Source organism: Thalassophryne amazonica, chromosome 11, assembly GCF_902500255.1.
Source record: "Thalassophryne amazonica chromosome 11, fThaAma1.1, whole genome shotgun sequence".
NCBI classification, from domain to species: Eukaryota; Metazoa; Chordata; class Actinopteri; order Batrachoidiformes; family Batrachoididae; genus Thalassophryne; species Thalassophryne amazonica.
The window spans coordinates 39492820-39520586 of NC_047113.1; the positions used below are offsets into that span (position 1 = coordinate 39492820).

A 27767-nucleotide genomic window follows, 5' to 3' on the forward strand; every position below is an offset into this window, starting at 1 on the left:
CGACCCCCGCGAATTTGTAGCATCTGATCGCGCCCGGTGTGAACGCGGCATTAGACTAATAAATCTGCCCAAAGCGATTTCAATTCTTACTGGCCCATACGGACCAGTGAAATATGAACTTCACTGGCCCGTGGTGGCCCGGAACATGTAAAAAAAGGCCGCCGGGCCATCGGACCAGTGCTATTGTCGAGCCCAGGGTGGGATTTGAACCCAGAACCTTCCGAACTGAAACCAAGCGCATTAACCACTTGGCCACCACCCCTGCATATATACACACACACACATATTTCAGGCCGGAATTTTTTCCCAAAATAGACTTTATTTATGTTTGAGAGGTCACTCTCACATTGCTGAGGTGCAAAGATGCAGATATGACTCAAGAAAATATTTTTTTCAAATAAAGTTGTAACTTTGTGGAACAGCCTCCTGCATCAGGTGATAAATGCTCCAAGTGTTATTACTTTAAAGAAATACTACGATTAAATACTACGATTATTTTTACAGTGTTTCATTTTTATTGTGATTGATGATTTTATTATGGTGTTTGATGACTTTGACTGCTATTATATTTATGAGTTTTGGTACTATGGTGCTTTTTTAAATAACAAATGATGTGTGCTTTTATTGTATTTTTATACATGTTTTATGAATAATTATTATTGACCGTGATTTTCTGCAACAGTTGCTGGTAGTCTGGATGCTCTTATCAATAATATCAGCAAGTTTTGTCCTGAATATGATTTAAAAGCAACAAGAACTTCAAGTTACACTTTGAACACACTTTCAGGGGACAACTTGCTGAAGCCATGGTAGAAAACACGCAGAAACTGTTCTTTAGAAGTACATTGCTGGCAGATGACCAGAAGTAAATTACCCCAACTCTCGAGGCCGAGTGGCTGAAATCTCGGGGTCACAAGCTCACAAACAGAACTCAATGGAACGAGATCTTGAGTTGGCATTCCAGTCTCTCTTTTTCTATGATATGAAGTAGAGAGCCACAGTTTGTAGTTCCACACGTGCACAAAACATTTCAAATTTGACATTTGCATGGGAGGTTACGTTTTATAGGTTTGTTGTTTTGTTTGCAGAATATACAAAACCTGATTACCCTGTTAGGTTTGATGCAATGTCTGATAGAACCCCAAAATGCAGGCAGCAAGAGGCAGGTGGTAAGTCTAAAAAAAAAAAAACAACAGGTGATTCATTGTCCAAATAACAGCCAAAAAAACTCCAAACACTGACAAAAAGTGAGGCATGGGTTAAAAGGTCCAAAATCACACAAACCATCTAGAAAGTCTAAACTGAGTCACAAGGAAATGAATCAACAATCGCTTGGAATAACACTGTAACAAAGTCAAACTCTGAATACTCACAAGAATTGAAAAGCAACGTGAAACAACTGGCAAAAAAAAAAAAAACAGGAACTGAGGTGTGGCTTAAATGCAAAAGGACTAATGAGTAAATGAAAAACAGGCGTATGCAAAAGACATCAGGAAGTTGACAAAAAACTACAACAGTATGGAAGGTGAGTAAAGAACCAAAATATAAATTCAAGTACACAAAAGTAAAAACAACCATGGAACTCAAAGGTGTAAAAAGTGTAACATAAGAAAAAAAAAGAGGCGATCACAGAACAGTACAAAAACCAAAGGCTACGTAAGTCAAGAACTCAAACAGAAAAGCAACATGGAGCTCAGCATAGAATAAAAGTGCTACAGTAGAAAAACTAACATGAAGATGAACTTATTAAAGGGGAAAAACAATCAAATTAAGCACATAGTCAATGTGGATTACAACCGAGGACAGTGCACACCAGGAGACCACAGGGGAAACATAACTGGAAGAACTCGGAACAAGAGTGACAAAACACAGACAGTGGAGAGACAGACCCAAGACAGAGATTCTTCCCTTGAATAGGGAGGTAGCTCAGTGGATAAGGAGCTGCCGCATAGGACCTGATTTACTAAAGGGGATAGTCCCTAATTGCTTTACTCATATTTTTGGACACATTACCAAAACAGAGGGTGACACCAGGTAAAAGTTGTCAAACTCCTCTGACAAACAAGACATTTGAGAATGTCATCTTGGTTTTTGGGAAACACTGATTGACAGTTTTCACCATTTTCTGACATTTTATGGACCAAATTAATACAGCGAGCACAAGTAATGTTCAGCTGAATATCCTTTAGCAGTTTCTGATTGACCAGAGGCTTGTGGTAGTCATTCAAAGGTTTCTAAGTCTTTTTGTTTTTTGGACTTTTAAACACAGTTTTAGATAAGATTTCTGAACAGATTGAAGTCAGGACTTTTGGAAGACTATTCAAAAGCTTAATGTTAACGTGCTTTATCCACTCCATAACTAGCCTTGATGGGTTTTTGGGGTCCTCTTGGAACATCCCATCATGTTCAAGTTTTTAGGTGATGGACTGAGATTTAACTGAAGTATTACAGGTTTGCCAAAACTTAAACAGTAAAAACAAACAAAAAACAAAATCAGTTATTCAAAATCAGAAAGCTTATAAAGAAATAATACTTTGGTTAGATAAAGCATTGTTTAATTTTTTTTTATATCTAAATCTGTATTTTATTTAGTTTGTAAAACCTCTGGATTTTTGTTTAAATATTGGCATTGCATTGTGTTCTATTAAAGAAAATGTATGTCGCTCTACTGTCCACACAAACAGGCAAGAACTTTTTTATTATCATATTCTGTAATTGATGCTATATTTTAGTTTTAAAGTATTTGTAATTGAAATCTCACACTTAGCTGTAATTTTTAATGACAACACAGAATATAATGACTAAACACAATTTGTTATGAACACCATGGGCGCAATTTGGTGGGGGATAGGGGGACATGTCCCCCCCACCTTTTCAACTAGGGGCGACAGAATATGGTATGTCCCCCCACCTTCTGACATATATGTGTGTACTTGAAACATGCTATGCCAGTCTTATGTGCAAACCATGTCAGTCTTATGTGCAAAACCATGTCAGAATAGTATCTTTGTTTCTGCAAGTTTGTATTTTTAGCAGCATAGACTTGTTTACAACAACTGTTTCTTGTTTGTCACATTCAGAATTTTCTGGGACTGCATTTGCCCAGATTTGAAACCAAAAATAGTTGCCTCTAGGGACTAGTGTCTACACATAAGTATCAATGGACCATATGCTAATTTACTAAATTCTGAAAGCTAGAATAGGAAATTAGAAAAGCTATCTGGGACCTCAGAAAGCCCATCTGCAATTATTGCTTGATCTCCACAATCAGTCTATGCAAGCAAAATTATGTTCAGTATGAGTGTTGTCATTAGTACCACTTTGAAAATTAAATTCATGATAAGTAATATATCCTAAACTTATGATGTGTTGTTTTTTCAAACTAATAAAAAAAACAAATATTGAGAAAAAAAATACAGTATGCGATAGTTAATAATTATTAAGAGCCTGTTCTTTCATATTTATGGATACATTTTACCACATTGCAGTTTTTTGTTTTTGTTTTGTTTTTTATGAAAATTCAGCCTATCATTCTTTTTGAGTTCTACACATGTGGTGATACCTTATTTACACCAGGATGTTAATAAAATCAATGCTGGCTATTCTCAGAATAAAGTATCCACAGTTTCAAATTACATAAGTCAAATGGTGTCCACTTTATGGTCTTCTCAAACCATTAAAATTACTGTTCTGGATGCTCAGAAAGCATTTGAGCTTATCTAGAAACTGTTGGCTTCTGGGGGCCTAAAGCGGCCCCCACACCCCCGGCCTATAGGCTTCGGCCCTGCGGGCCTCGCACTTTGTCCCTCCCCCCATTTCTAGTTCTAAATTGTGCCCTTGATGAACACCATTGCTTTTCTTGGGAAGCTGTCTTTGCTCCAGTTTGCCCACAGTCTGTTTTCTGTTGCTCATGTAAGATGCTGCATATGCACCTGATATGATATAACCCAGATTTACGAAATAAATAATGCACATCATTATTTATTTAACATATGTGCATGGTAGCATGTGTGAGTTTTGTTTTCTGTCCTGTTTATCGGTCCACATTTGAACAAAATAACTCAAAAGAATTTTCATCTGATTGGGACCAAACATGGTGGAGTGATTGAGGTTTCACCAAAGGCAAAGTGACTTGATTTTGAAAAAAATCATAGTGCAGCAGATAACAGAATATTTACAGAGGAATCCTTCAAATCTGGAAAGAAGCACCAAAGTTGGCACAAATACTCCTTAGGCATTACTCTTTTGAAAAAAACTGAGTAGCCACTTGAATTTTCAGTAGGCGGCCAGGTAGGGGTCAATTGAAGAATTACACAGGGGTCAAAATTTAAAAATGTTTCAATCATATTGAAAGCTATACCACATTATTTGTCTGATCACAACGATACCAAAAAGGTATAGTTTGGACTATCTATGACTGAATGTTATTGAGTTATGGGGTAAAAACAGCAAGAATGGTAACAAAGGCCAGCATTAGTTTGTGCAGGGGTCAGATGTTAAAGTTGCTCTATATATTGTAAAATGTGATGCAAATTATTGTTTGAGTTAATAGGGTTTTAAAAAGGAATAGTTTGCACTATGTGGCATGCTTAGTTATCATGTTACAGGGTAACATATGTCACATGTCATAGAATCCAATGGACGTCGACATTGCTCTACCTTTACCTTGCAGACCAAGCATTCAACACAGTCAAAACTATTTAATTTATTAATCCTATTAGTTCAACCAATAATTTGCACCACTTTAACAAAATTGGGCAACTTTAACGTCTAACCCCTGTACAAACTGAAATTGACCTTTGTCACCATTCTTGTTGTTTTTACCCCATAACTCCATAACATTCAGTCATAGATAGTCCAAACTATACCTTTTTGGTATCGTTGTGATCAGACAAATAATGTGGTATAGCTTTCAATATGATTGGAGCATTTTTAAATTTTGACCCCTGTGTAATTCTTCAATTGACCCCTACCTGGCCGCCTACTGAAAATTCAAGTGGCTACTCAGTTTTTTCAAAACAGTAATGTCTAAGGAGTATTTGTGCCAACTTTGGTGCTTCTTTCCAGAAATGAACAATTGTTACAGTTATCTGCTCCACTATCAGTTGAAAGTCAAGCTCAAAGACCAAGTTCAAACTTTTGGCCAAATGTTTTTAAATACATGATATTTAGAATGGCTATATTGATGGGTTAGTTGACTGTGCTTATGCTTACAATGAAAAACTAATATGAAGTCATATATCACCTTTCTATTAATTACAATATCTTTGACCTTGAGTGACCTTGAAAGGCCAAACTCAAGGTCATAAAGTCATTAACACTAACACTTTGGAGCCCAAACGTCAAGCCCACACAGAATCATATATTATGATATAGATAAATCACATAGATAAATGTCGGACCACAATGGAAACAAATGTTTTTTTCACTTTCATGTGAAAAACACTTGTATTTTAATATGCAATTACATTATGTATTTTGTGCATTATTTCATTAAATAAATTCAATCAATCAATTGACAAATAATGAATTTGCATAACTCTTTGTCAATCATGTAAGACAATTTTAGATGTAAGACAATTAATGTAAGACAATCTACAATTTTATTATTGTTTTATTTTAATTTTGTCGTATTTTAAGTGAATGATGGAATGAGCTGGCTGTTCTACTGCGCATGCGTACGGAGATGGACTTCTGACAATGAATATCTCCAGGCAACACAAAAAGCAAATGAACTAAACCTCGCGAAGAATTACGCAAATACTGTAACTGCCTTTCTGTGGTCTCACTATGCCGGTAAGTCTCTAAGCCTGTTTGTTAATTTTTATTTTGTTTGCAGAAGGGAACCTCCCTTCCAACCTCACCGACGTGATGCTAACCGGTAGCAACCGTTAGCATACGGTGTTCTGTACTGTTAATTGTTTATGTTTCTGTGAAATAGAACTCTACTGGCAAAGATTATTTTTGAGAGTCATCGCAGGTTAGTCAACGAGATACGGTGTCGACATGGGTCTTTATCGGGAATTGCTATAGTTCGTCTGCGGTGTTAGCCTATCATTAGCCTAGCGTTTCGCCTGCCTAGCAACGGAGCAAGGAAATGGCCAGTATCTTCAAAAAAATGTTTCGATTCGCTTCTGTGTGTTCATTTAATCACTGCGGGTTATTGTGAAGTGCAGTTTTTTTATTCTCAGCCACTGTTAAACTCATGCGACTGTTACTGTTGTTTTCAGATTAATAAACTTGACAAACCCGACAAGCTGGACGTCAGTGATAATGTTAAGGTGGTAGTAAGATGTCGTCCCCTCAACCAAAAAGAAAAGATGATGGGCAACAAGCAGGCCGTCATTGTGGACGAGATCCGTGGGACCATAACTGTAAACAAACTGGAGACTCCCCAGGAGCCCCCAAAAACCTTCACCTTTGACACTGTCTTTGGACCAGACAGCAAACAGCTGGATGTTTACAATCTGACAGCCCGCCCCATCATTGACTCAGTGCTAGAAGGTTACAATGGTAAGTTTATGGCGTCAACGATAAAATCACATTACATGTAAATCAAGTGCATGTAACATGACAAAGATAAAAAGTGCTACACCATGGTGTATTTGTGTGGTTTTATAAAAAACATTTGTATATGCAGACTCAGCCTCCAAATATAAGTGACAAGCATGGTCAGGACCAGCAGCTGCTTTGCTCACAAAGTCTAGTGAACAAGTTTGGACATGCATATAGCAGACTAACAGATGTAGATTTTGTTGACATCAGCCACTATAGCTGACTGGCAGGTACAGTAAGCCTTTTCACACTCGTAAAAACGTAAACATACGCTTGGTCGGTCAGTGATAGTGTCAGTCAAAACAACTGTCTAAATCCATAATAAACATAATACCACATGGCTATATTGATGGGTATAGGAGCACGCACAGTTTATATTTGGCTCTTTTACAGATACTTATAAGAAGGAAAATGCAACTGTTTTACCAAACCATTACAATATAAATATTATAAATAATTACCTTAAGATTATCCCAAACGCTTTCTCCATCTCACAAAGCGCACAAGAAAAGCTGTTGTAGAAAATTCCTCTGTGCTTCCAGAGTGATTAGAGATGGTTTTATCAGCCAGTCTCTGACAGCAAGTGATTAATCTGCTACGAAATAATTATTTTATGTGACGAGGCATCCTGCGCCACAAAACGCAGCATACAGCGAGTTGCATTGGCACGGTGAATTGCGCTACAGTGCGCGGGTTAAATGCACGCATGTGCCATTGAGTCATGCGCCCTTCTCATCCAACCAGCCGGAGTCAAGTTCGGGTATTGGGTCGGGGAATAATTTTTTATTTTTTTTTATTTTATTTTATTCTTTATGATAATTAATTTCACACTCTTGGAAATATGAACATAGTGCACAAGATACATAGATACCCGCAAAGTGAAACAGTGATCAGCTGATTCAGTGTTTATGACTAGATACTGCCTGGGTCACAGTTGACGACTTGTGCAGAACCTGAATTTTCAGTTCCTGTGCAGCATAAGCTTCAGCTTTTCTTCCTTGGACACTAATGTCATGTTTTCATAAGAAATCTTTCAAGGAATCAACACTCCAACAGGAAAAATAATCAAGATCTCTGTTATTCTCGCTGCCTCACAGTCAGTCATGATGCCTCGAGACTAGCATTTACACCTCTTGCTCTTTGACCTCACGTGTGAGACCCTGAAGAGAGCCAGAGTGTGAAAAGGCTTATTCCTTAGACACTTTGCACCTGATCAGTTTTGCGTCCATGGTACTTCATTTCAATGCTTTTCACTCCTAATATATAAATGGGTAGTGTTATTAAGCTGGTATGGCAGTGCATGTTTGGTATGTTTTATTATTTTTTAGAATCCATAAATATAGTAGTGTGTGTAAGTTTCACTTACTCATGTACAAAATATAACACAACAAAACACAGAACTAGCAGTCATCCAGGCGTGTTCTGTGATCTAAAGTAATGGGATGCTGTCTGGTTTATGTAATTGTGCTCAAAAACAACATGAATTTTTTTTAATTAATTTTGTTCAAAAAAAACAGTAACATCCCAGCCCAACACTATTTGCTGATTATATCACAGTTTATATTTGAGTTGAAATGGCATGGGAGTGAAGTGTCCAGCTTCCGCAGCCAGTGTTGCCGACCGAACGGTCCCCCCCTAAAAAACGGTATGCGCTGCCTTCAGCGCACATGCATTGTTTCGGAGCATCAGCTGCGATCCACCGATTATCACCTTGTTTCTGCTTAAAACTGCACTCCAGTCATCATCTATCTCAGTGTTCTATGGATTTTGACCCAAAATGCATAGAACACTGCCATCTACTGGATGGGAGTGTGAATGGCATCCAATTATCAAAGGTCGCTATTCGTTGCACTGAATCACACTTAACAAACAGAATTTTCAGTTTTGCAAATGCCTTTTTACAAATAAAAAAATACATATTTACAGATACACATTTGTAAAAACCAACATACACGTTACAGTAACCTGTATGTGTGTGTGTTTTTTTTTTTGTTGTTTTGTTTTTACAAATGAATGAACCAACCAGTAATGAGGAGTCTCATTTTCCCATAAGGCCTTTTGGCGTATGTGAGTGTTAATGCTCAGACCTTCAGAATTAGCGCATTACTTTAAAACTAAAGATATGTGTGATATCTTCACTGTGTAAAAATGACAGAGTTGACGTCAGTTAGTTTGGTTTTAAAATAAAACCATAAGTCAAAACGGCTTTGCTTTTGATGCCTTCTGCCACAGACTTTTTTTGTAGCAGCTTGGCAGCTAGGCCCCTTCTGCTGGGGTAGGGTTGAGCTCAGCTCCTCACAGCTGCCTGACTGCTGCAAAACACATAACAGACAGGAACTAACATGTATGATGTTATGGTTTACAAACAGTTTTGATTATTCGGCTTTCCTAACTATGCCAGCAAAAAAACATTTGCCTACTAAAAGTTAGCAAAACTACATTTAGCAGGAGCTAATTGGTCCACTGATGGTTTTCGAAGTTTGCTGAAAAGCTAACAAAAAGTTAGCTTCGCTAATTATTCTATTTTATTCATTCAATTTTATGACACATAACTTAATTCTGTACATACTTGTTTTGGCTTCTTAGCATCTATGCATTACTTGGTCTGGTACCGACCTCTGGTGAAACTTTCATGTAAGCAGCACCCTTAGAAATATATTTAGTGCGAAAAATGGTAACGTGTTCAATACCTATTTTACCTGCTGTATGTGTGTTTGGTTTTGAGTTCCTGACAATGCTTTTCTGCCATTTGGCAAAAATGATATTGGCTATTACTGCTCCAGTGGAGGTATGCACTCTATATGTGCTGGGTCCTTGTAGTGATATTATAACTGTCATTTTCTTTATTACCTATAATACACCAGAGTAATTATTGTTTTATGCTCTCTCTTTCGTCCATTTCAGGGACCATTTTTGCATATGGGCAAACTGGCACAGGAAAAACATTCACCATGGAGGGTGTGAGAGCAGTGCCTGAGCTCAGGGGAATAATCCCTAATTCCTTTGCTCATATTTTTGGACACATTGCCAAGGCAGAGGGTGACACCAGGTAAGACTTCACAAACAATAAAATTATTTTTGCTAACGTGATAAATGGTCCAGGTTTATTTTCCTTAAAAAAATGTACTTAGTCCAGATTACAACTCTTATAAACATTTGCTGTCACTAGATAATCATTGCTTGAAAATGACTAGAATAATTAAAACATTAAAACTCACTGTTGTTAAGTTGTTGTTGATCAATTTCAACATCTAAAAATGGCATATCTACTCTATTCACAAGAATACGTTTGAACTTTTGGAGAAGTCAGTGACTGTATTTTATATATTATATTGACTGTATTTCTACTGCAATGATTAATCAGCTGTTGCTAAAATAATTCCCATCTGTTTTTACAATTGATATTAATAACATTGTCTTTTTTCCCCTCAAATGTCCACGTTCTCTGATTTCACATGATTAAATGTGTGTGTGTGTGTGTCACACACACACACACACACACACAGTAGTGTTCAGAATAATAGTAGTGCTATGTGACTAAAAAGATTAATCCAGTTTTTGAGTATATTTCTTACTGTTACATGGGAAACAAGTAGATTCAGTAGATTCTCACAAATCCAACAAGACCAAGCATTCATGATATGCACACTCTTAAGGCTATGAAATTGGGCTATTAGTAAAAAAAAAAAAGTAGAAAAGGGGGTGTTCACAATAATAGTAGTGTGGCATTCGGTCAGTGAGTTCGTCAATTTTGTGGAACAAACAGGTGTGAATCAGGTGTCCCCTATTTAAGGATGAAGCCAGCACCTGTTGAACATGCTTTTCTCTTTGAAAGCCTGAGGAAAATGGGACCTTCAAGACATTGTTCAGAAAATTATAGGCTGTTCATCTACAGTGATCTCCAATGCTTAAAAATGGACAAAAAAAACAGAGACGCGTGGAAGAAAACGGAAAACAACCATCCAAATGGATAGAAGAATAACCAGAATGGCAAAGGCTCATCGATTGATCAGTTCCATGATGATCAAAGACAGTCTGGATTTACCTGTAAGTGCTGTGACAGTTAGAAGATGCCTGTGTGAAGCTAATTTATTTGCAAGAATCCCCCACAAAGTCCCTCTGTTAAATAAAAGACATGTGCAGAAGAGGTTACAATTTGCCAAAGAACACATCAACTGGCCTAAAGAGAAATGGAGGAATATTTTGTGGACTGATGAGAGTAAAATTGTTCTTTTTGGGTCCAAGGGCCGCGGACAGTTTGTGAGACGACCCCCAAACTCTGAATTCAAGCCACAGTTCACAGTGAAGACAGTGAAGCATGGTGGTGCAAGCATCATGATATGGGCATGTTTCTCCTACTATGGTGTTGGGCCTATATCTCACATACCAGGTATCATGGATCAGTTTGGATATGTCAAAATACTTGAAGAGGTCATGTTGCTTTATGCTGAAGAGGACATGCCCTTGAAATGGGTGTTTCAACAAGACAATGACCCTAAGCACACTAGTAAAACAGCAAAATCTTGGTTCCAAACCAACAAAATTAATGCCTCACAGATGTGAAGAAATCATGAAAAACTGTGGTTCTACAACTAAATACTTGTTTAGTGATTCACAGGATTGCTAAAAAAGCAGTACATAATAGTTTTGAGTTTGTAGCGTCAACAGCAGATGCTACTGTTATTGTGAACACCCCCTTTTCTACTTTTTTTTACTAATAGCCAAATTTCATAGCCTTAAGAGTGTGCATATTATGAATGCTTGGTCTTGTTGGATTTGTGAGAATCTACTGAATCTACTGGTACCTTGTTTCCCATGTAACAATAAGAAATGTACTCAAAACCTGGATTAATCTTTTTAGTCACATAGCACTACTATTATTCTGAACATTATATATATATATAACACACACACACTAGGTTTTGTGTTTGTTTTTTAACTCCTCTCTGACAATAAACTGAATATATTATAGTTGCTGACAAAATAAGACATCTGAGGATGTCTTTTTGGGCTTTGGGAAACACTGACAGTTTTTACCATTTTCTGACATTTTATGGACCAAACAATTAATTGAGAAAATAAGCACTCTGGTGTATGACTCCAGGGAGTCATGTTTGACTTAAGATAAGCAAGTAAGTGGATAGTCTGAGGAAAAAAAGCATCTAGTTTAACTATTTGAACCTATGTTTTCAAAGACTAATTTTGTCATTTGCATTACATTGTGTGTGAAGCAATTCTATGTTGGTTCCTACATATATTTTAACTTAAACCTTCAGCTGCATAGCTTTGCTCTCTCAGATCTGTCTGGGGCATGACAAATGATGCAGTGTGGTAGACCTTCGACAACAAGAACCTGAAAGCTGCCAGGGATTGCTTCGGAATTGAAAATGTCCTACAGATGATGTTTCATCTCAGAGGGCACTCCAGTTACCATCCAGACAGCTAACAGAATGTGGATTGGTGGCAGTTGTGAGCTGTACAGCAAACTGAGAAAGATTGCTGTGAGGACAGACGAGGCATTTATAGGCGGAGTCTGTCAGCAAGTCATTTTTGATTCTTGACCTACTTAATAAGAAATTGAAGCATTCATTCTTAAACATCATGGCACAGTCATAACGTATGATTGCAGTCGAGATACTGGTTTGCATATGTCACATGTTCTTCGACCTGATATGAAAACATGTGACACCCGTGCATTCTCCGAGACATGTCCTCACTTATTTATTTGTTTGTTTATAATTAACCTTTTTCCAGCAACTACCCATTTACTATATACAAGTACACACCCCTTACAGGTTTTTGGTTCGTGTCTCATACCTTGAAATTTACAATGAAGAAGTGCGAGACTTGCTTGGAAAGGACCAGATGCAAAGGCTAGAGGTAAAAGCACATTTAGATGAAATAACACATTACCCCATAGATTTCATTGATTAACAACAAATCTGCTTTGTTGATAAATCTGTATAGTAATTCTTTTCCTTTTGAAATCTGACAGAAGGTAGTGCAGCTGAATAATTTATCAGTTTTTGTTTTCCTGATATATAGATTTTTTTCTTTCTCATAACAGGTGAAAGAAAGGCCAGACGTTGGTGTATATATCAAAGATCTTTCTGTTTATGTTGTGAACAATGCTGACGACATGGATACAATTATGACACTTGGCCACAAAAACCGTAAGTAGAGCATTTAACAGCATTTAGATGCAAATGTATACCCACATAAGCTAACATAGTGGTGCTTGAAAGTTTGAGAACCTTTGAGCTGTTACCTATCTGAATTTTGGAATGAAATCAGATTTAAAAACCATAATTCAGACTTTTTTATAATACAAATTCTGAAATAATGCACTATAAACATAGTGAAAGCAACCTCTACAACATGACAAATAAAATAAAAATACAAAAGCCCTAAACAGTGGCATACATAAGTATACAATTAAGCATAACACAGCTACAGTACATCATCACTTTTACAGCCAGTTTTCTTCAGACAAGTCAAGGGATTGATACATGAACATTTTTGCTAAGTCTGTCTGGAGGAGGCAGTTAACTGAGTGACCACGCAAGGAGACGAGGGAGGAAATATTTCCAACAATAAGAGAAATATTAAATACAATCACTCCGTTAAATGAATATGAAATGCTTCCCTGAAATGAACACAACCAAACAGAACTGGACCTGATTGTGCAGGAAAAAAGAAAAGAAAAACACCTGTATATCCTACAAATAGTCATAAAACACATCAGTGGGAGTTTTAAGGAACTGAATTCTTCTTTCATGTTGCACCACCTCTTACTTGCATTTTTTGACAGTCCATAAAAAAAAAAAAAAAAAATCACACCACATTTTATAGTTTATTAATACATTTGATACCATTATGGTGTGTTGTGTGGCTGTTTTAACTTTAGGATCTGTTGGTGCCACAAACATGAATGAACACAGTTCTCGGTCCCACGCCATTTTCACTATCACCATTGAGTGCAGCGAAAAGGGTGTGGATGGAAACCAGCACGTACGCATGGGAAAGCTTCATTTGGTTGATCTCGCAGTATGTACCTATATAGCCAATACTCTGTACCAGAAATAAGCTTGGTGGGAAAAATATGTTGCAAATGTGTTAATTACTTGCAGTCATTGAACCACCGCGTCCTTTACCACCTTCCACACACAGGGCTCAGAAAGACAGGGGAAGACTGGAGCTACAGGCCAGCGGTTAAAAGAAGCAACAAAGATCAATCTCTCCCTTTCTACACTTGGTAATGTCATCTCTGCCCTGGTGGATGGCAAGAGCACCCATGTACCGTACAGGAACTCCAAACTTACCCGACTGCTACAAGATTCACTTGGAGGAAACTCCAAGACCATGATGGTACAATACTCTAAGCATGTTTCAGCATGACTTGTAGAATAGCATCCAGTCTTGTCATTTTAAGTTGAAGTCATCTTCAAAGTGTCAAATGCATCTTTAATTTTTAACTGCTCTCTGAGCAATAAATGCGCCCATTTATTATTGCAAATAGCTAATGATTGTTCCAGTTAGATTTTTCCATTAAACTTTTTGCATTTAAGAAATGACGTACTTTTCTCCAATAGTGTGCAAATATAGGGCCTGCAGACTATAATTATGATGAGACCATTAGTACCCTGCGCTACGCAAACAGGGCCAAAAACATCAAAAACAAAGCCAGGATCAATGAGGATCCCAAAGATGCCTTATTGCGACAGTTTCAGAAGGAGATAGAAGAGCTTAAGAAGAAACTGGAGGAAGGTATTGGCTGCTATCTTTTGTCATAGTACAGCTGCAAAGATGCTTTTTTGGTTGTTTGTTTTTTGAGCCAGCCATATATATGAGTCTAACAGGTTTTGTTGTTGACATGAAGGTGAAGAGATCTCTGGCTCAGAGGCCAGTGGGTCAGAAGAGATGGATGAAGTTGACGAAGAAGGAGGGGTTGTAGGAGATGGCCGCAGGAGAAGAAGAGGTATGAATTAATCACTGACAAACACAAGTAGTTCTAAACATTGCAAGAATTTACAATATTTGTTGTTGCACTTTTCATGAATCTGTGGCCTTTTTATGTAGTCATCAGCATGTCCATCTGTCCGTCCGTCCATTTTCGCTTGTTCGCGCAATATCTCAAGAACCAGTTGACCAGTTTCATTCATACTTAGCATAAGCGTGTACTTGGGTTATCTCCCAACACCAGTTGATTATGGTGATCTTGGGGTCATTTCAAGGTCACAGTGAGATTATTCAGTTTATTGCTATTGCCATCCTTGTTAGTGTGATACCTCAATAACCAGTTGACTAATTTCATTGATATTTAGTACCAGCTGAGTTACCCGTTCTACATACGGGTAATAGAGAAGAATTTTCAGCTTGTCATTGTATATTTCATGTCACTTTAATTTAAGTTTATTAAGTTGCATTGCATTGTGTGTATATTGTTGTCATTAATTTTCATAGAGCAATTTGTGATTCATGAGACTCAAGTGAATGATGATAAAAGATGATAGCACATCATATCAGTGCAATGCTCTAGCATGCTGTACACAGCAGGTACATTTTAATTGGAAAAAAAACTTAACTCACATGCGGTGCTCACTGACTTGTTCAGATTGTAATTAAAGTGCACCCGAGCCAGCCACTGCTACGTAGTAAGTAAGGTATGATGCTTGCTACCTGACCTGATTACCACGTGAACTGCGAAAATAAGGGCTCCAGTGAGTGGGTCATGATCAACTATATAAGACTGATCGTGTGTGTGTGTGTTCACACACATGCGCTTTCAACCTAAGGCCCCAGTGACCTCCCCTTTGCTGCCCCCAGTTGCTCAATTACTGCAGCTGTGCTTAGTGAACACGCACACGCAGTCAGCTTTATATATTAGATAGATATGGGTGTATTTGGGTTATCCCGGCACTTTGTATTTCTGATTTGCGGGGGATATGTGAACTCCTGATGACTCTTGTTTAATACAGTGGAGGGTGTGAGTTTTTGCTCCTCTAAATGTTGGGCTGAAGTATGATCAGATAATTGTCTTACAGCTAGTTTAGTTGTATCTCTTATAAGTATCAAGTCAAGTGATTTATGCTGATTAATATGAGTCATCATCCAGTACCTTGGAAAGGGTGTTTTTATAAAGTTGCTTGCTGGATTCATCCCTTTACGTGGAGTCCAATAATGTAACACTGTCTTCATTTAGGAGTTTCCCATGTGGGAAGTAATAAATATAGATGAACACATATTTTGGTCATCAAAATGTGGAAAAATGCAAATAATAATCTCAGTAGTGTACTTTCACATACTATAGTGGTAGGCCACACTGAATTAGTAACCAAATAATTTAGTTTGTATGAGTATGACATAGCTATATTTATATCTTAACACTCCTACATTGATTTGAGATGACAGTTTTGTTTGAGTGTAAGTGGCAATGCATTTGCGCTAAGAAACCTATTCTATCTATGTTTATGTCTCGTAGTTTTGGTGTGTTTAGTTTTTCACGTGTTTCAGTTCCAAACTGTCACAACCCACTGAGATCAAACAAACCAGGGAGACAGGCCAATGTTCTGCTTTACTGACTGATTTTCCCCACTGTCTAAGACTGTGTCCCACATTAAACTAATAATGTTGCTAGCTTCAAGAAAACTACACACATCTGGATTGTAACATTTAGAGTAAATAAATAAATAAGTAAATAAAATGTCGGGACTGTACACAAGTGACATTGTTTTATTTATTTACACCCCCCCCCCCCCCCCCCCCCCCCCCCCCCCCCCAAAAAAAAACAAAAAACACCTTAGAACTAAAACTACTGATGATGTGTTGGAAAATGTGAGGACGATGTATATTTAAAGTTTTCATACATTTTCTTTAAGTGATTAAAAAACCTTCCAAACCTGTGATCAGTTGTCTTAAAAAAAAAAATCTGTACTGAACAAAATGTATGGAACTGTGGCTCAAAATAATTTTAGACACATTAAATAGCCCTAAAAAATTTTAAATTAATGAAAAATATCTGATATTAATATTTATAAATTAATATACAACGTGTAATCAACAACTAAAAAATAACTCTACCTTCATGGCATATGGTTGCATGTTTTCAGTCTATTTTGTAAATAAAAAAAAAAACTTTCAGTGGTTTAGTTGTTGATGAGGTTTTTGAGTGTAGTTTAGAAACGGAATTTCCTGTACTCTGTTACATCCTGAAAGTGAGTAGTAGCTTTAGTTCTGGTACATGCAACAATATATTAAAACTCAGCAGTTATTATAGGTTCTGTCATTGTTAACATAAGTCATGTCTGGATTTTTTTTAAGCAAAAAGTGAAGTGTTTCACAAAAATCTTTTGCACCTCAGAAATAAATATTTAAAACACAAGACGAATTCTGTTTAGAGCTGATACTGAGGGGTTAACCTTGCGTTTGTCCAGAATTGATTATTATACTGCTGTATTTACTGCTGTGATAAATCTGTCTAGAGTAGAACCTTCTCAAAAACTGAGTGACCATGCAAGAAGGAGGCTAGTGAGGGAAGCCACCAAGACATACATAACTCTGAAAGAACTAAATTCTTCTTTGGTTGTCAGTGGAGAAATTAGGAATTGTGCAAGTTTTATGTTTTACATCCCCAGTTGCACAACATCTTGGTGGTGTAGAACAGAGAAGGATTTTCTTCAAAAGAAGATTTGAAAGCTCAGCCACAGTTTCTCAGAAGCCATCTGTTTCCTTGAATCAAAGTTTTTCTGTATGCCACTCATTAGGCAGAAAGCAGCATGTGGTAATATCAGTTATCAAGTTGTTCACCAATGAGTATGGCTTTTTACACCCTTCAGAAAACCATACACCTTGAGGCCGAAGGATGTATGGTTTTGTGAAGGGTGTAAAAAGCCATATTCATTGGTGAACAACTTGATAACAATTTTATAATTTACCTATAAATGATAAATGTTGTATGGTTTTCTGAAGGGTCTAGAAAGCCATATTCATTGGTGAACAACTTGATAACAATTTTATCATTTACCTATAAATGATAAATGTTGTATGGTTTTCTGAAGGGTGTAAAAAGCCATATTCATTGGTGAACAACTTGATAACAATTTTATCATATACAGTGGTCCCTCATTTATCGCGGGAGTTACGTTCTAAAAATAACCCGCGATAGGTGAAATCCGCAAAGTAGTCACTGTTATTTTTTACAATTATTATAGATGTTTTAAAGTTGTAAAACCCCTCACTACACACTTTATACACTTTTCTCAAACAGGCATTAACATTTTCTCACTTTTCTCTCCTGTATAAACATTCAAAATTCAAACCTTAGTAGAAAAAAATAGAACGTTTTCCTATAAATAATTATGATGGCTTTTAGAACTAACAAATTTAATTTTAACAATCAACCTATGAGGTTGGACACGTAAGAAATTGTTAATAGTGACTCACCAGTATTTCACAGTTCCTCTGACCACGCCTCCTCGTCGTGGCACTGCTCCGCTGTCCGGATTGGCTGATTAATCGGGTGGTATGAAAAATATTACCCATCCGCCAAAACGGTGTATTGCTATTTATTCTTTAGTGTTTTATCCAATCATATTGGCGTATCATTTATAGGTATATGATAATGTGTTTTACAAACTGCCAGTTGAGATTAGTCAGGTTTTGTTGACATTTTTAAACCTAAAGACAAATGTGTTCTTAACTGCCTATTAATCATTCATGGAAGGAAATTTTATTGTTTTTAAGTTCTGTTTATATGTATCCTTATTTTTAAAATTATTATTATTATTTTAATTCTTTTGTTTGTGCTTCAATCATTGATACTATGTTGTTTCTGCTGTATTATGAATAACTTATTTCTATGGTGTTAAAGTAACTAATAATTGTTGCTCATTCGGCTGCTCCCAGTTTTGTTCGGGGTCGCCACAGCGGATACAACCAGATCCGCATTGGTAATTGTCAGTTAAAATATCTAATAATAATAATTATTATTATTAACCAAAAATTTACTTGTCTGTAGGGAAAAAGAAGGTTTCCCCAGATGAAATTGTGGAGATGCAGGCAAAAATCGAAGAGGAAAGGAAGGCTTTGGAGGCCAAGCTGGACATGGAGGAAGAAGAGAGGAACAAGGCGAGAGCAGAGCTTGAGAAAAGAGAGAAGGACCTGCTCAAAGCACAGTGAGTCCATGGGTGTGAAATTTATTTTAAGGAACATTTTAAATGTAGCATACACTTTAATACAAGTAAACTAATCTATAATGTAATTGTTATTTGTTAGTGAGTCATGTAGTAATGTCATAGTCGTTAACTATAGGTTGTCGTCAGTCTGTGAAACCTCTAGGTTCTAGTGTGTTGCTTTCACCTTTAATTTAAGGCAGGAGCATCATATGCTGCTAGAGAAATTGTCTGCTTTAGAGAAGAAGGTCATTGTGGGTGGAGTGGACCTCCTTGCAAAGGCTGAGGAGCAGGAGAAGCTCTTGGAGGAGTCCAACAATGAGCTCGAAGAACGTCGCCAGCGAGCAGAGCAATTGCGCAAAGAGTTGGAGGAGAAAGAAGTAAGTATAGAAGACAGTTAGTAGAGTTCAATAATTTTGAACAGCACAGTGTTATATACAAAACTTCATATTGTGGTCATATAGAGGTAAAATGACAACTGTCACTGTCCAAATACTAATGGACATGACTGTATATCAGCACTCCCAGAGTACCATGCTCAGGGGTGCTGCTCTACATTCTGAAACCAGGATCCTGGACCTTGTAGAGTCCTACTTTTTGTTGTGAAATCGATGATCATTCAGTCATTTTCACCACAGTTGCCAGATGGGTGTACCACTAAGTGTATAAAAATCACAGCTATTCTCATGACCCGGAGGATTCCACATTGTAGGGTATGTCATGTAACCTATTAAGTGCTTATCTCGCCAATGAAAGGGCCTCTGACACACTCACTGATTTGAGTCAGTGAGTGTGTCAGAGGCCCTTTAAAAACATATATTTATGTTTTTAAATATACATGTTAATAAGTAGGGTTTGGAAAAAAGAACCCCAGCAGTTTCAAATGATGCAAAAATGTTGGAAAATTCTTCTAAACTATTATTAAGTTGACACTTGCCTTTTATGTACATATGTCAGTGTTGCAGAGTTATGTTGACACATCAACTTGTTTCATTAAGACACTGGGTTGTACAATAGCACTGATTTCTGTGCTTCTTATAATAGCAAGAACGTCTGGATATTGAAGAGAAGTACACAAGTCTTCAGGAAGAAGCTCAAGGAAAGACCAAAAAACTGAAGAAAGTATGGACCATGCTTATGGCTGCAAAATCTGAAGTAAGTACAACATGAATGCCAGTGGTTTAGCCCCAGTGTATTAGCCTCCTCTGCAAGTCTTTTAACCCCTTCATTCAACTTTTCATCGTACTTTGAAGGATTATGATCCTTGTGTTTGTTTATTACTTTTGCCAACAAAGTTGGGCTGTGTTTTTGCCCCTGTGTGTTTGTTTGTGAACAGCCTGCAACCCACACTTTTTCATATCGTCGTCTTCTTTTTCTCTCGGCTGCTCCCGACATGCCGTGTTCACACCGGGCGCGACCGGACGCCACAAATTTGCGTCGGTCGCGTGGCGACAGATGCGCCACCATCGCCTGGTGTGTCACACTGCTTTCGCTGCGAAAATTCAACCCATTGCGTCGTCAAATAGGAGGAGCTGGTTGTCAGTCAAGTTATCATGACGGACCTTGATCACACGGAGCGAGTTGTTGTGTGGAAAGCTGACAAACGTCATGAGACGTTCCCAATTCGGGGAGTATCATTATTTGCTGCAGGAGCTGCATCTGGATGACGCCCGCTTTCAGCGGTCCTTCCGTCTCTGCAGGACCCAGTTTATTTACACATATATATATATATATATATATATATATATATATATACGAGGTCTATTAGAAAAGTATCCGACCTTATTATTTTTTCAAAAACAATATGGATTTGAATCACGTGTGATTGCGTCAGACAAGCTTGAACCCTTGTGCGCATGCGTGAGTTTTTCCACGCCTGTCGGTTGCGTCATTCGTCTGTGAGCAGGCTTTGAGTGAGGAGTGGTCCAGCCCCCTCGTCGTTGTTTCATTGCCAGGAAATGGCGGAATGATTTTGGGCTTTTTTTCCATCAGACTTTTTTCAGAAACTGTTAGAGACTGGCAGCTTGGAAACCATTAGAAAAATTTATCTGGCTTTTGGTGAAAATGTTACGGGCTTGGTAGAGAATAAGGAGTGTTACTGTCGCTTTAAGGACGGCCCCCAGCGGCTGTGGGGCGCGCCGAGCTCCGAAGCCGCCATCGACAGGCTGAACGACCATTTCATTTCTAAACGGATGGCTGTCTGGATCAGTGACCATCGTGTGCCATTTCTCTGGTTATCACAAGAGCTGGACATCAACCATTTTCCGGCAGATTTCATTTTTAACAAGAGATTTTGTCATGGAAAGCCGAGCGGAGGCTTCGCGCGTCACGATGGATTCACTACTGGAGTGAGACAAAACCACCTCCGTTTTGGTCTCACAGGACGGCTTTGAGATGGCGTTCAGACAGCTGTCGGTGGTTTTTCCATCGAGTGATTATCCGAGAAATTGTGGATGTGCCTGGATATGCCAGAACATGTCCCGTGAGGCTTCATCATGGCGTTGCTTTGAGCCATGCGGCACCGCCGCGACGCGCGAAGCCTCCGCTCCTCTTTCCATGACAAAAACTCCTGTAACAGTGGAATGTGCCGTTCATTTCCAAACTGGACGCTGTGTTTTATCCGGGACGTCATCTGACTAGCACAGGAATTGTGAAAAGTAGGGCTGCAACAACGAATCGATAAAAATTGATTACAACAGGCGTTGGTAACACATTGCATGATCGATGCGTTGTGTCGAGCGATTATGGCGCTAGAAACTGCTGGCTGCTTCTGACGCCAGTAGCGACCAGTGCACAGAGCAGATCAGATGCTGTTTCGTACAACTGCACAGTTAGAATATGGCAGATGCAAGTAGATGAAATAAAGTTAAGACTTTGAAAGTGTGGGTGCACTTTACGTTAAACAGCTCAAAGACGTTTGTTAACTGCAACATTTGCAAGTCGGACCTCGAATGGCACGGGAGGCTCAGGCTGTCTGCGCGTCTCCCAGAGCAGCAAGGTGAGGGGTAGAGAGGGAGAGAAAAAGAAAAAGAAAGAACAGTAACAGCACAGACAGTTTTTTATTAATGTTGTCAAAGTCCTACCATCAACATTAACGCTTGTCCGATTGTCCGGGACAAGTGAAAATGTGATCGGACAAGTAATAGCTCTAAATTGTTGTCCGACCGGTCAAGTGGCATTTTTTTTTTTCTTGGTTTAAAACGTTCAAATCCTTCTCGCACCTCGCGAGAAAGCGTCTTCGGTTTTTCCTGCCACACTCTACGCAGCGGACAATCGGAAAACATGATAACACCAGGTTCTCCCCAAACAGTGGAACAACGACGCCGCGCCATCAGTGTTCTGACAGCGCCGTCACACTCTGCACTGCTATCAGGTCGTTTTTAAAAATTCAGCCAGGCTGTTTGTGCAGAAGTGGCCGCCCCCCCTCCCCCGCAGACGCTGCAGCGGAAAACAATTCCGTCAAAGTCTTCACATAAAACGAGCTCCTTCTGGATGTATAGCTCCAGAAATTCATTTATAGGCTTTATTTTACTGTTGAAAGTCTTCATGTTTCCAAAGTTTGCTCAAATACGGTGTGTGTGAGAGAGAGAGAGACAGAGAGAGAGGGAGAAAGAGAAAAAGAGAGAGAGAAATACGTATATGTGGGATGAGTCACGTGTGTCATTGTGAAATGACCACATAGTTTACAAATTATACAGAGAATGTTGCACATATAATGAGTCAGGCTACAGTTTTTGATTTAGGTTTTATGGTTAACTGGTTATGTTAATTGCTCATTTGCAGCAATAAAATACCTCTTTTTTTCACCGTATACGTATTTTATAACATTTATATGTTTCAGTGTTGTTTTATGGCAACTCAGCCCTTTGATAAAGCAGTGCCATTTGAAATAATTATTTTTGTTCTTTATTATAAACTGTTTTATTCTTTATTATTTTATATTTCAACAGCCAAGGGACATTTGACAATTTGTTGATTTTCAAGTATTTTAAGTTTTCAAATAATGTTCTGTTGTTAAATAAAGTGATGAAGGGGGTGGTGGTCAAGTGGTTAATGCACTTGGTTTCAGTGCAGAAGGTTCCGGGTTCAAGTCCCACCCCCCCACATTTCTCCATGTAATGTGGAGTTGCGTCAGGAAGGGCATCCGGCGTAAAACTTGTGCCAATTCAACATGCAGATCCACCTTGGATTTGCTGTGGCGACCCCGAGTGCAAACAAGGGAGCAGCCGAAGGGACTTACTGTTAAATAAAGTGATGGAAGGAGAGAAAAATTGTTTCCCTGGCACATTTTTTTAAAATTCCCCGCTTATCCGATTAATCATTCCGCCATTTCCTGACAATGAAAATCCGCCGAGGGGGTGGACCACTCCTCACTCAAAGCCTGCTCACAGGCGAATGACGCAACCAACAGGCGTGGAAAAACTCACGCATGCGCACGAGGGTTCAAGCTTGTCTGACGCAATCACACGTGATTCAAATCCATATGGTTTTTGAAAAAAATAATAAGGTTGGATACTTTTCTAATAGACCTTGTGTGTATGTATGTATGTATGTATGTATGTATGTATGTATGTATGTATGTATGTATGTATGTATATATATATATATATATATATTCATTCATTCTTCTTCTACCGCTTAGTCCAATTAAAGGTCTCGGGGGGCTGGAGCCTATCCCAGCAGTCATAGAGCGCGAGGCGAGGTACGCCCAGGACAGGACGCTAGTCTGTCGCAGGGCCACAAACAAGCACAGATACACCCACACACACACCTACGGACAATTTAAAGACTCCAATCCATCTAACCCGCATGTCTTTGGATGTGGGAGGAAACCGGAGCACTTATGGGGAGAACATGCAAACTCCACACAGAAAGGCCACGGGAATGGAAGCCACGACCTTCTTGCTGTGAGGCAACAATGCTAACCACTAAGCCACCATGCTGCCCTATATATATATATATATATATATATATATATATATATATCCAAGATATTTCATATTTTGTGTGGGCAACTTCATTTTAATTTGTTAGTATGCATCCATTACTACATTTAAGGCCTGCAAAAAAGGAACAGGGCAATTTTGTTTTATATATATAAGGATTCAGTCATCACTTTTAGTCAGTCATTGGGAAATAAAAACGTAATGGAACTGTGTGATTAATCTGTGTCAAGTAAGCCGTTCTCAAAAATTAAATCACCATGCTGATAGAAGACTAGTGACGAAAGCCACAAAAACCCAGTGCAACTTTTGTCTTTTGCATCACCAGTTATACAGCTTTAATGAAGAAGTGATGTAGAGGAGAACTTTCTAAAAGAGAACATGCAACATTTCAGCTGTTGTTTGCCAGAAGACACCATAAGGGAAACCTGAGCCAAGATTTAAGCCATTTCCTGTTTTACAAGCCTTTTCTGCTCTATTCCATCATGAAACTGTGATTGGAAATTCAACAGGCAAATGTTACATTATTTCCACTCACATCCATAGAAACCTATATCTCTTTCAAAGTTGTCTGGGTGTCTTGGTGGTTTAACTCACTCATCTTCTTCCAGCATGGTCACTCAGTTTGTGTGTGTCCATATACAGTAGTGTTCAAAATACTAGTAGTGCTATGTGACTAAAAAGATTAATCCAGGTTTTGAGTATATTTCTTGTTGTTACATGGGAAACAAGGTACCAGTAGATTCAGTAGATTCTCACAAATCCAACAAGACCAAGCATTCATGATATGCACACTCTTAAGGCTATGAAATTGGGCTATTAGTAAACAAAAGTAGAAAAGGGGTGTTCACAATAATAGTAGCATCTGCTGTTGACGCTACAAACTCAAAACTGTTATGTTCAAACTGCTTTTTTAGCAATCCTGTGAATCACTAAACTAGTATTATTTGTATAACCACAGTTTTTCATGATTTCTTCACATCTGCGAGGCATTAATTTTGTTGGTTTGGAAATAAGATTTTGCTCGTTTACTAGTGTGCTTGGGGTCATTGTCTTGTTGAAACACCCATTTCAAGGGCATGTCCTCTTCAGCATAAGGCAACATGACCTCTTCAAGTATTTTGACATATCCAAACTGATCCATGATACCTGGTATGCGATATATAAGCCCAACACCATAGTAGGAGAAACATGCCCATATCATAATGCTTGCACCACCATGCTTCACTGTCTTCACTGTGAACTGTGGCTTGAATTCAGAGTTTGGGGTCGTCTCACAAACTGTCTGCGGCCCTTGGACCCAAAAAGAACAATTTTACTCTCATCAGTCCACAAAATATTCCTCCATTTCTTTTTAGGCCAATTGATGTGTTCTTTGGCAAATTGTAACCTCTTCTGCACGTCTTTTATTTAACAGAGGGACTTTGTAGGGGATTCTTGCAAATAAATTAGCTTCACACAGGCGTCTTCTGTCACAGCACTTACAGGTAATTCCAGACTGTCTTTGATCATCCTGGAGCTGATCAGTGGGTGACCCTTTGCCATTCTGGTTATTCTTCTATCCATTTTGATGGTTGTTTTCCGTTTTCTTCCACACATTTCTGTTTTTTTTTTTTTTTTTTTTTTTTTTCCATTTTAAAGCATTGGAGATCACTGTGGATGAACAGCCTATAATTTTTTTGCACCTGCATATACGTTTTCCCCTCTCCAGTCAACTTTTTAATCAAATTACGCTGTTCTTCTGAACAATGTCTTGAACGTCCCATTTTCCTCAGACTTTCAAAGAGAAAAGCATGTTCAACAGGTGCTGGCTTCATCCTTACATAGGGGACACCTGATTCACACGTTTGTTCCACAAAATTGACAAACTCATTGACTGAATGCCACACTACTATTATTGTGCCTTTTCTACTTTTTTTTTTTTTTTTTACTAATAGCCCAATTTCATAGCCTTAAGAGTGTGGATATCATGAATGCTTGGTCTTGTTGGATTTGTGAGAATCTACTGAATCTACTGGTACCTTGTCTCCCATGTAACAATAAGAAATGTACTCAAAACCTGGATTAATCTTTTTACTCACATAGCACTACACCGACACCGCTGCACACCTGAGGAGTTATTGTAGTAGACTGATGTGACTGTCATAAATTTGCACATTTTCTGGCGTTTCCCCTTTCCTTTCATCATTGAAATTGCTGTAGGTTGTTGTAATAAAATCACTGAATTAAGGCAAGTTAGGCCATAGTTTATTTTACTTCTTCCTCCTCAAGATGGCAGATCTGCAACAAGAGCATCACAGAGAGATTGAAGGCCTCCTGGAGAACATCCGCCAGCTGAGCAGAGAACTTCGACTCCAGATGCTCATAATAGACAACTTTATTCCGCAGGAATATCAGGTGTGTGGGTATTACATTTTTCAGCTCTGTGTCTCTCAAAATGAATTTAATTGCAGCACTATTAATTTATAATGCAAATGCTGCATTAGCAAGCAGAAGCTAACGGGCTAATTAGTGATGAACAAAGAACTGAAGATTAAACTGCTTCTTGTCACCACTGACCACATAAAAATGTCAATGACCAGCTAAACATGCCTTCAGCTGCTCCCTTGTTTTCATTTGGGGTCGCCATAGCAAATCCGAGATGGAGCTGCATGTTGAATTGGCAGATGTTTTACACCGGATGCCCTTCCTGACGCAGCTCCACATTACATGGACAAATGTGACAGCGGTGGGATTTGAACCGGGAACCTTCTGCAACTGAAGTGCACTAACCACTTGGCCACCACACCTACACCTCACAAACTGTAAATAAACTTGATAAAGGTACTATATATTTTTAAAACATCATAGTTAGCCTTACCGTAGCCTAGCCATCCTTGTTGCGGTTCCGGTTGTCCCAAAGTGCAAACAAGTGGAGTGGTGATTTGTATGAAGGTTATTCACTCTCTTTATTCAAGAGCATATGAAGGTTATTCCGTAGCTTTATTCAAGAGTGTGGCCTGTCACTTTGAGAACACGAATTATTACTTTTGTACAGAGCCAGTTTTAGTTGTCATACATGTAGCCATCTTGTAGCTGTAGATGCTAACCAGTGGCGGCTGCTGGTCTGTCATAGAGGGGAAGCTCATTGTCAGCTTACATCATAAAATTTGTCATTTTATTTATATGTAAATTCAAATATGTAAAATGGTCATAACAGTCCCTAGCTGTACAATCATTTCACAATTTATATCTCTATTACATACAACCCCAATTCCAGTGACGTTGGGACGGTGTGTAAAATGTAAATAAAAACAGAATACAATGATTTGCAAATCCTCTTCAACCTATATTCAATTGAATACACCACAAAGACAATATATTTAATGTTCAAACTGATAAACTTTATCGTTTTTGTGCAAATATTTGCTCATTTTGAAATGGATGCCTGCAACACATTTCAAAAAAGCTGTGACAGTGGTATGTTTACCCCTGTGTTACATCACCTTTCCTTCTAACAACACTTAACCATTTGGGAACTGAGGACACTAATTTCGAGTGTCATGAATAGGTATAAAAGAAGCATCCCCAAAAGGCTCAGCCATTCATAAGCAAAGTGGGGCAAGGATCACCACTTTATGAACAATTGCATGAAAAAATAGTCCAACAGAAAAAAGTTTCTCAACGTTCAATTGCAAGGAATACATCAGCAACCACTAATTATTACCACATATGCCCGGATAGGCTTATAATCACAAATATTTTGATGTTGTGTTGCGAAGTGGGGCATTAATTAATGTGCGATGACTTTTAAACACTTACTGAAGAACGAAGCAGAGAGTAACTCACCTGACATTCTCACGTAATGTCTAATCCAGTGTGCTTCTGTGTGCACCTTTAAAACAGACTGATTTGCACTTTGGCATAAATTTAAAAATGCATAAATTCGCAAACACATGCAAACTAATTCTTACATTCCTAGCTGTCAATCAAAATGGGATTCAGCCTTTCAACTGATCATCCAATCATTGTGCAGAACTCCAGCATCCAGGCCTGTCCACAGCTCCATTCACCCCCAGAGACGCTCAGCGTCTGGGGGCAGGACATACTGGTGGCTTTA

At 38.4% G+C, this 27767-nt stretch overlaps 1 protein-coding gene across 1 annotated transcript in view; it reads left to right on the forward strand.

Moving 5' to 3' along the window:
• The first annotated feature begins 5666 nt into the window (after nt 1-5666).
• kif3a (kinesin family member 3A) overlaps nt 5667-27767 on the forward strand; it is a 29975-nt gene continuing 7874 nt past the window's right edge. Inside the window, exons 1-13 of the mRNA XM_034181271.1 lie at nt 5667-5796; nt 6231-6513; nt 9460-9604; nt 12351-12435; nt 12623-12728; nt 13463-13602; nt 13726-13923; nt 14148-14322; nt 14435-14533; nt 18572-18728; nt 18925-19105; nt 19770-19880; nt 25940-26065. Coding sequence (XP_034037162.1) covers nt 5791-5796; nt 6231-6513; nt 9460-9604; nt 12351-12435; nt 12623-12728; nt 13463-13602; nt 13726-13923; nt 14148-14322; nt 14435-14533; nt 18572-18728; nt 18925-19105; nt 19770-19880; nt 25940-26065 — 1812 coding nt within the window. The 5' untranslated portion in view covers nt 5667-5790. The remainder of the gene's footprint in view (nt 5797-6230; nt 6514-9459; nt 9605-12350; nt 12436-12622; nt 12729-13462; nt 13603-13725; nt 13924-14147; nt 14323-14434; nt 14534-18571; nt 18729-18924; nt 19106-19769; nt 19881-25939; nt 26066-27767) is intronic.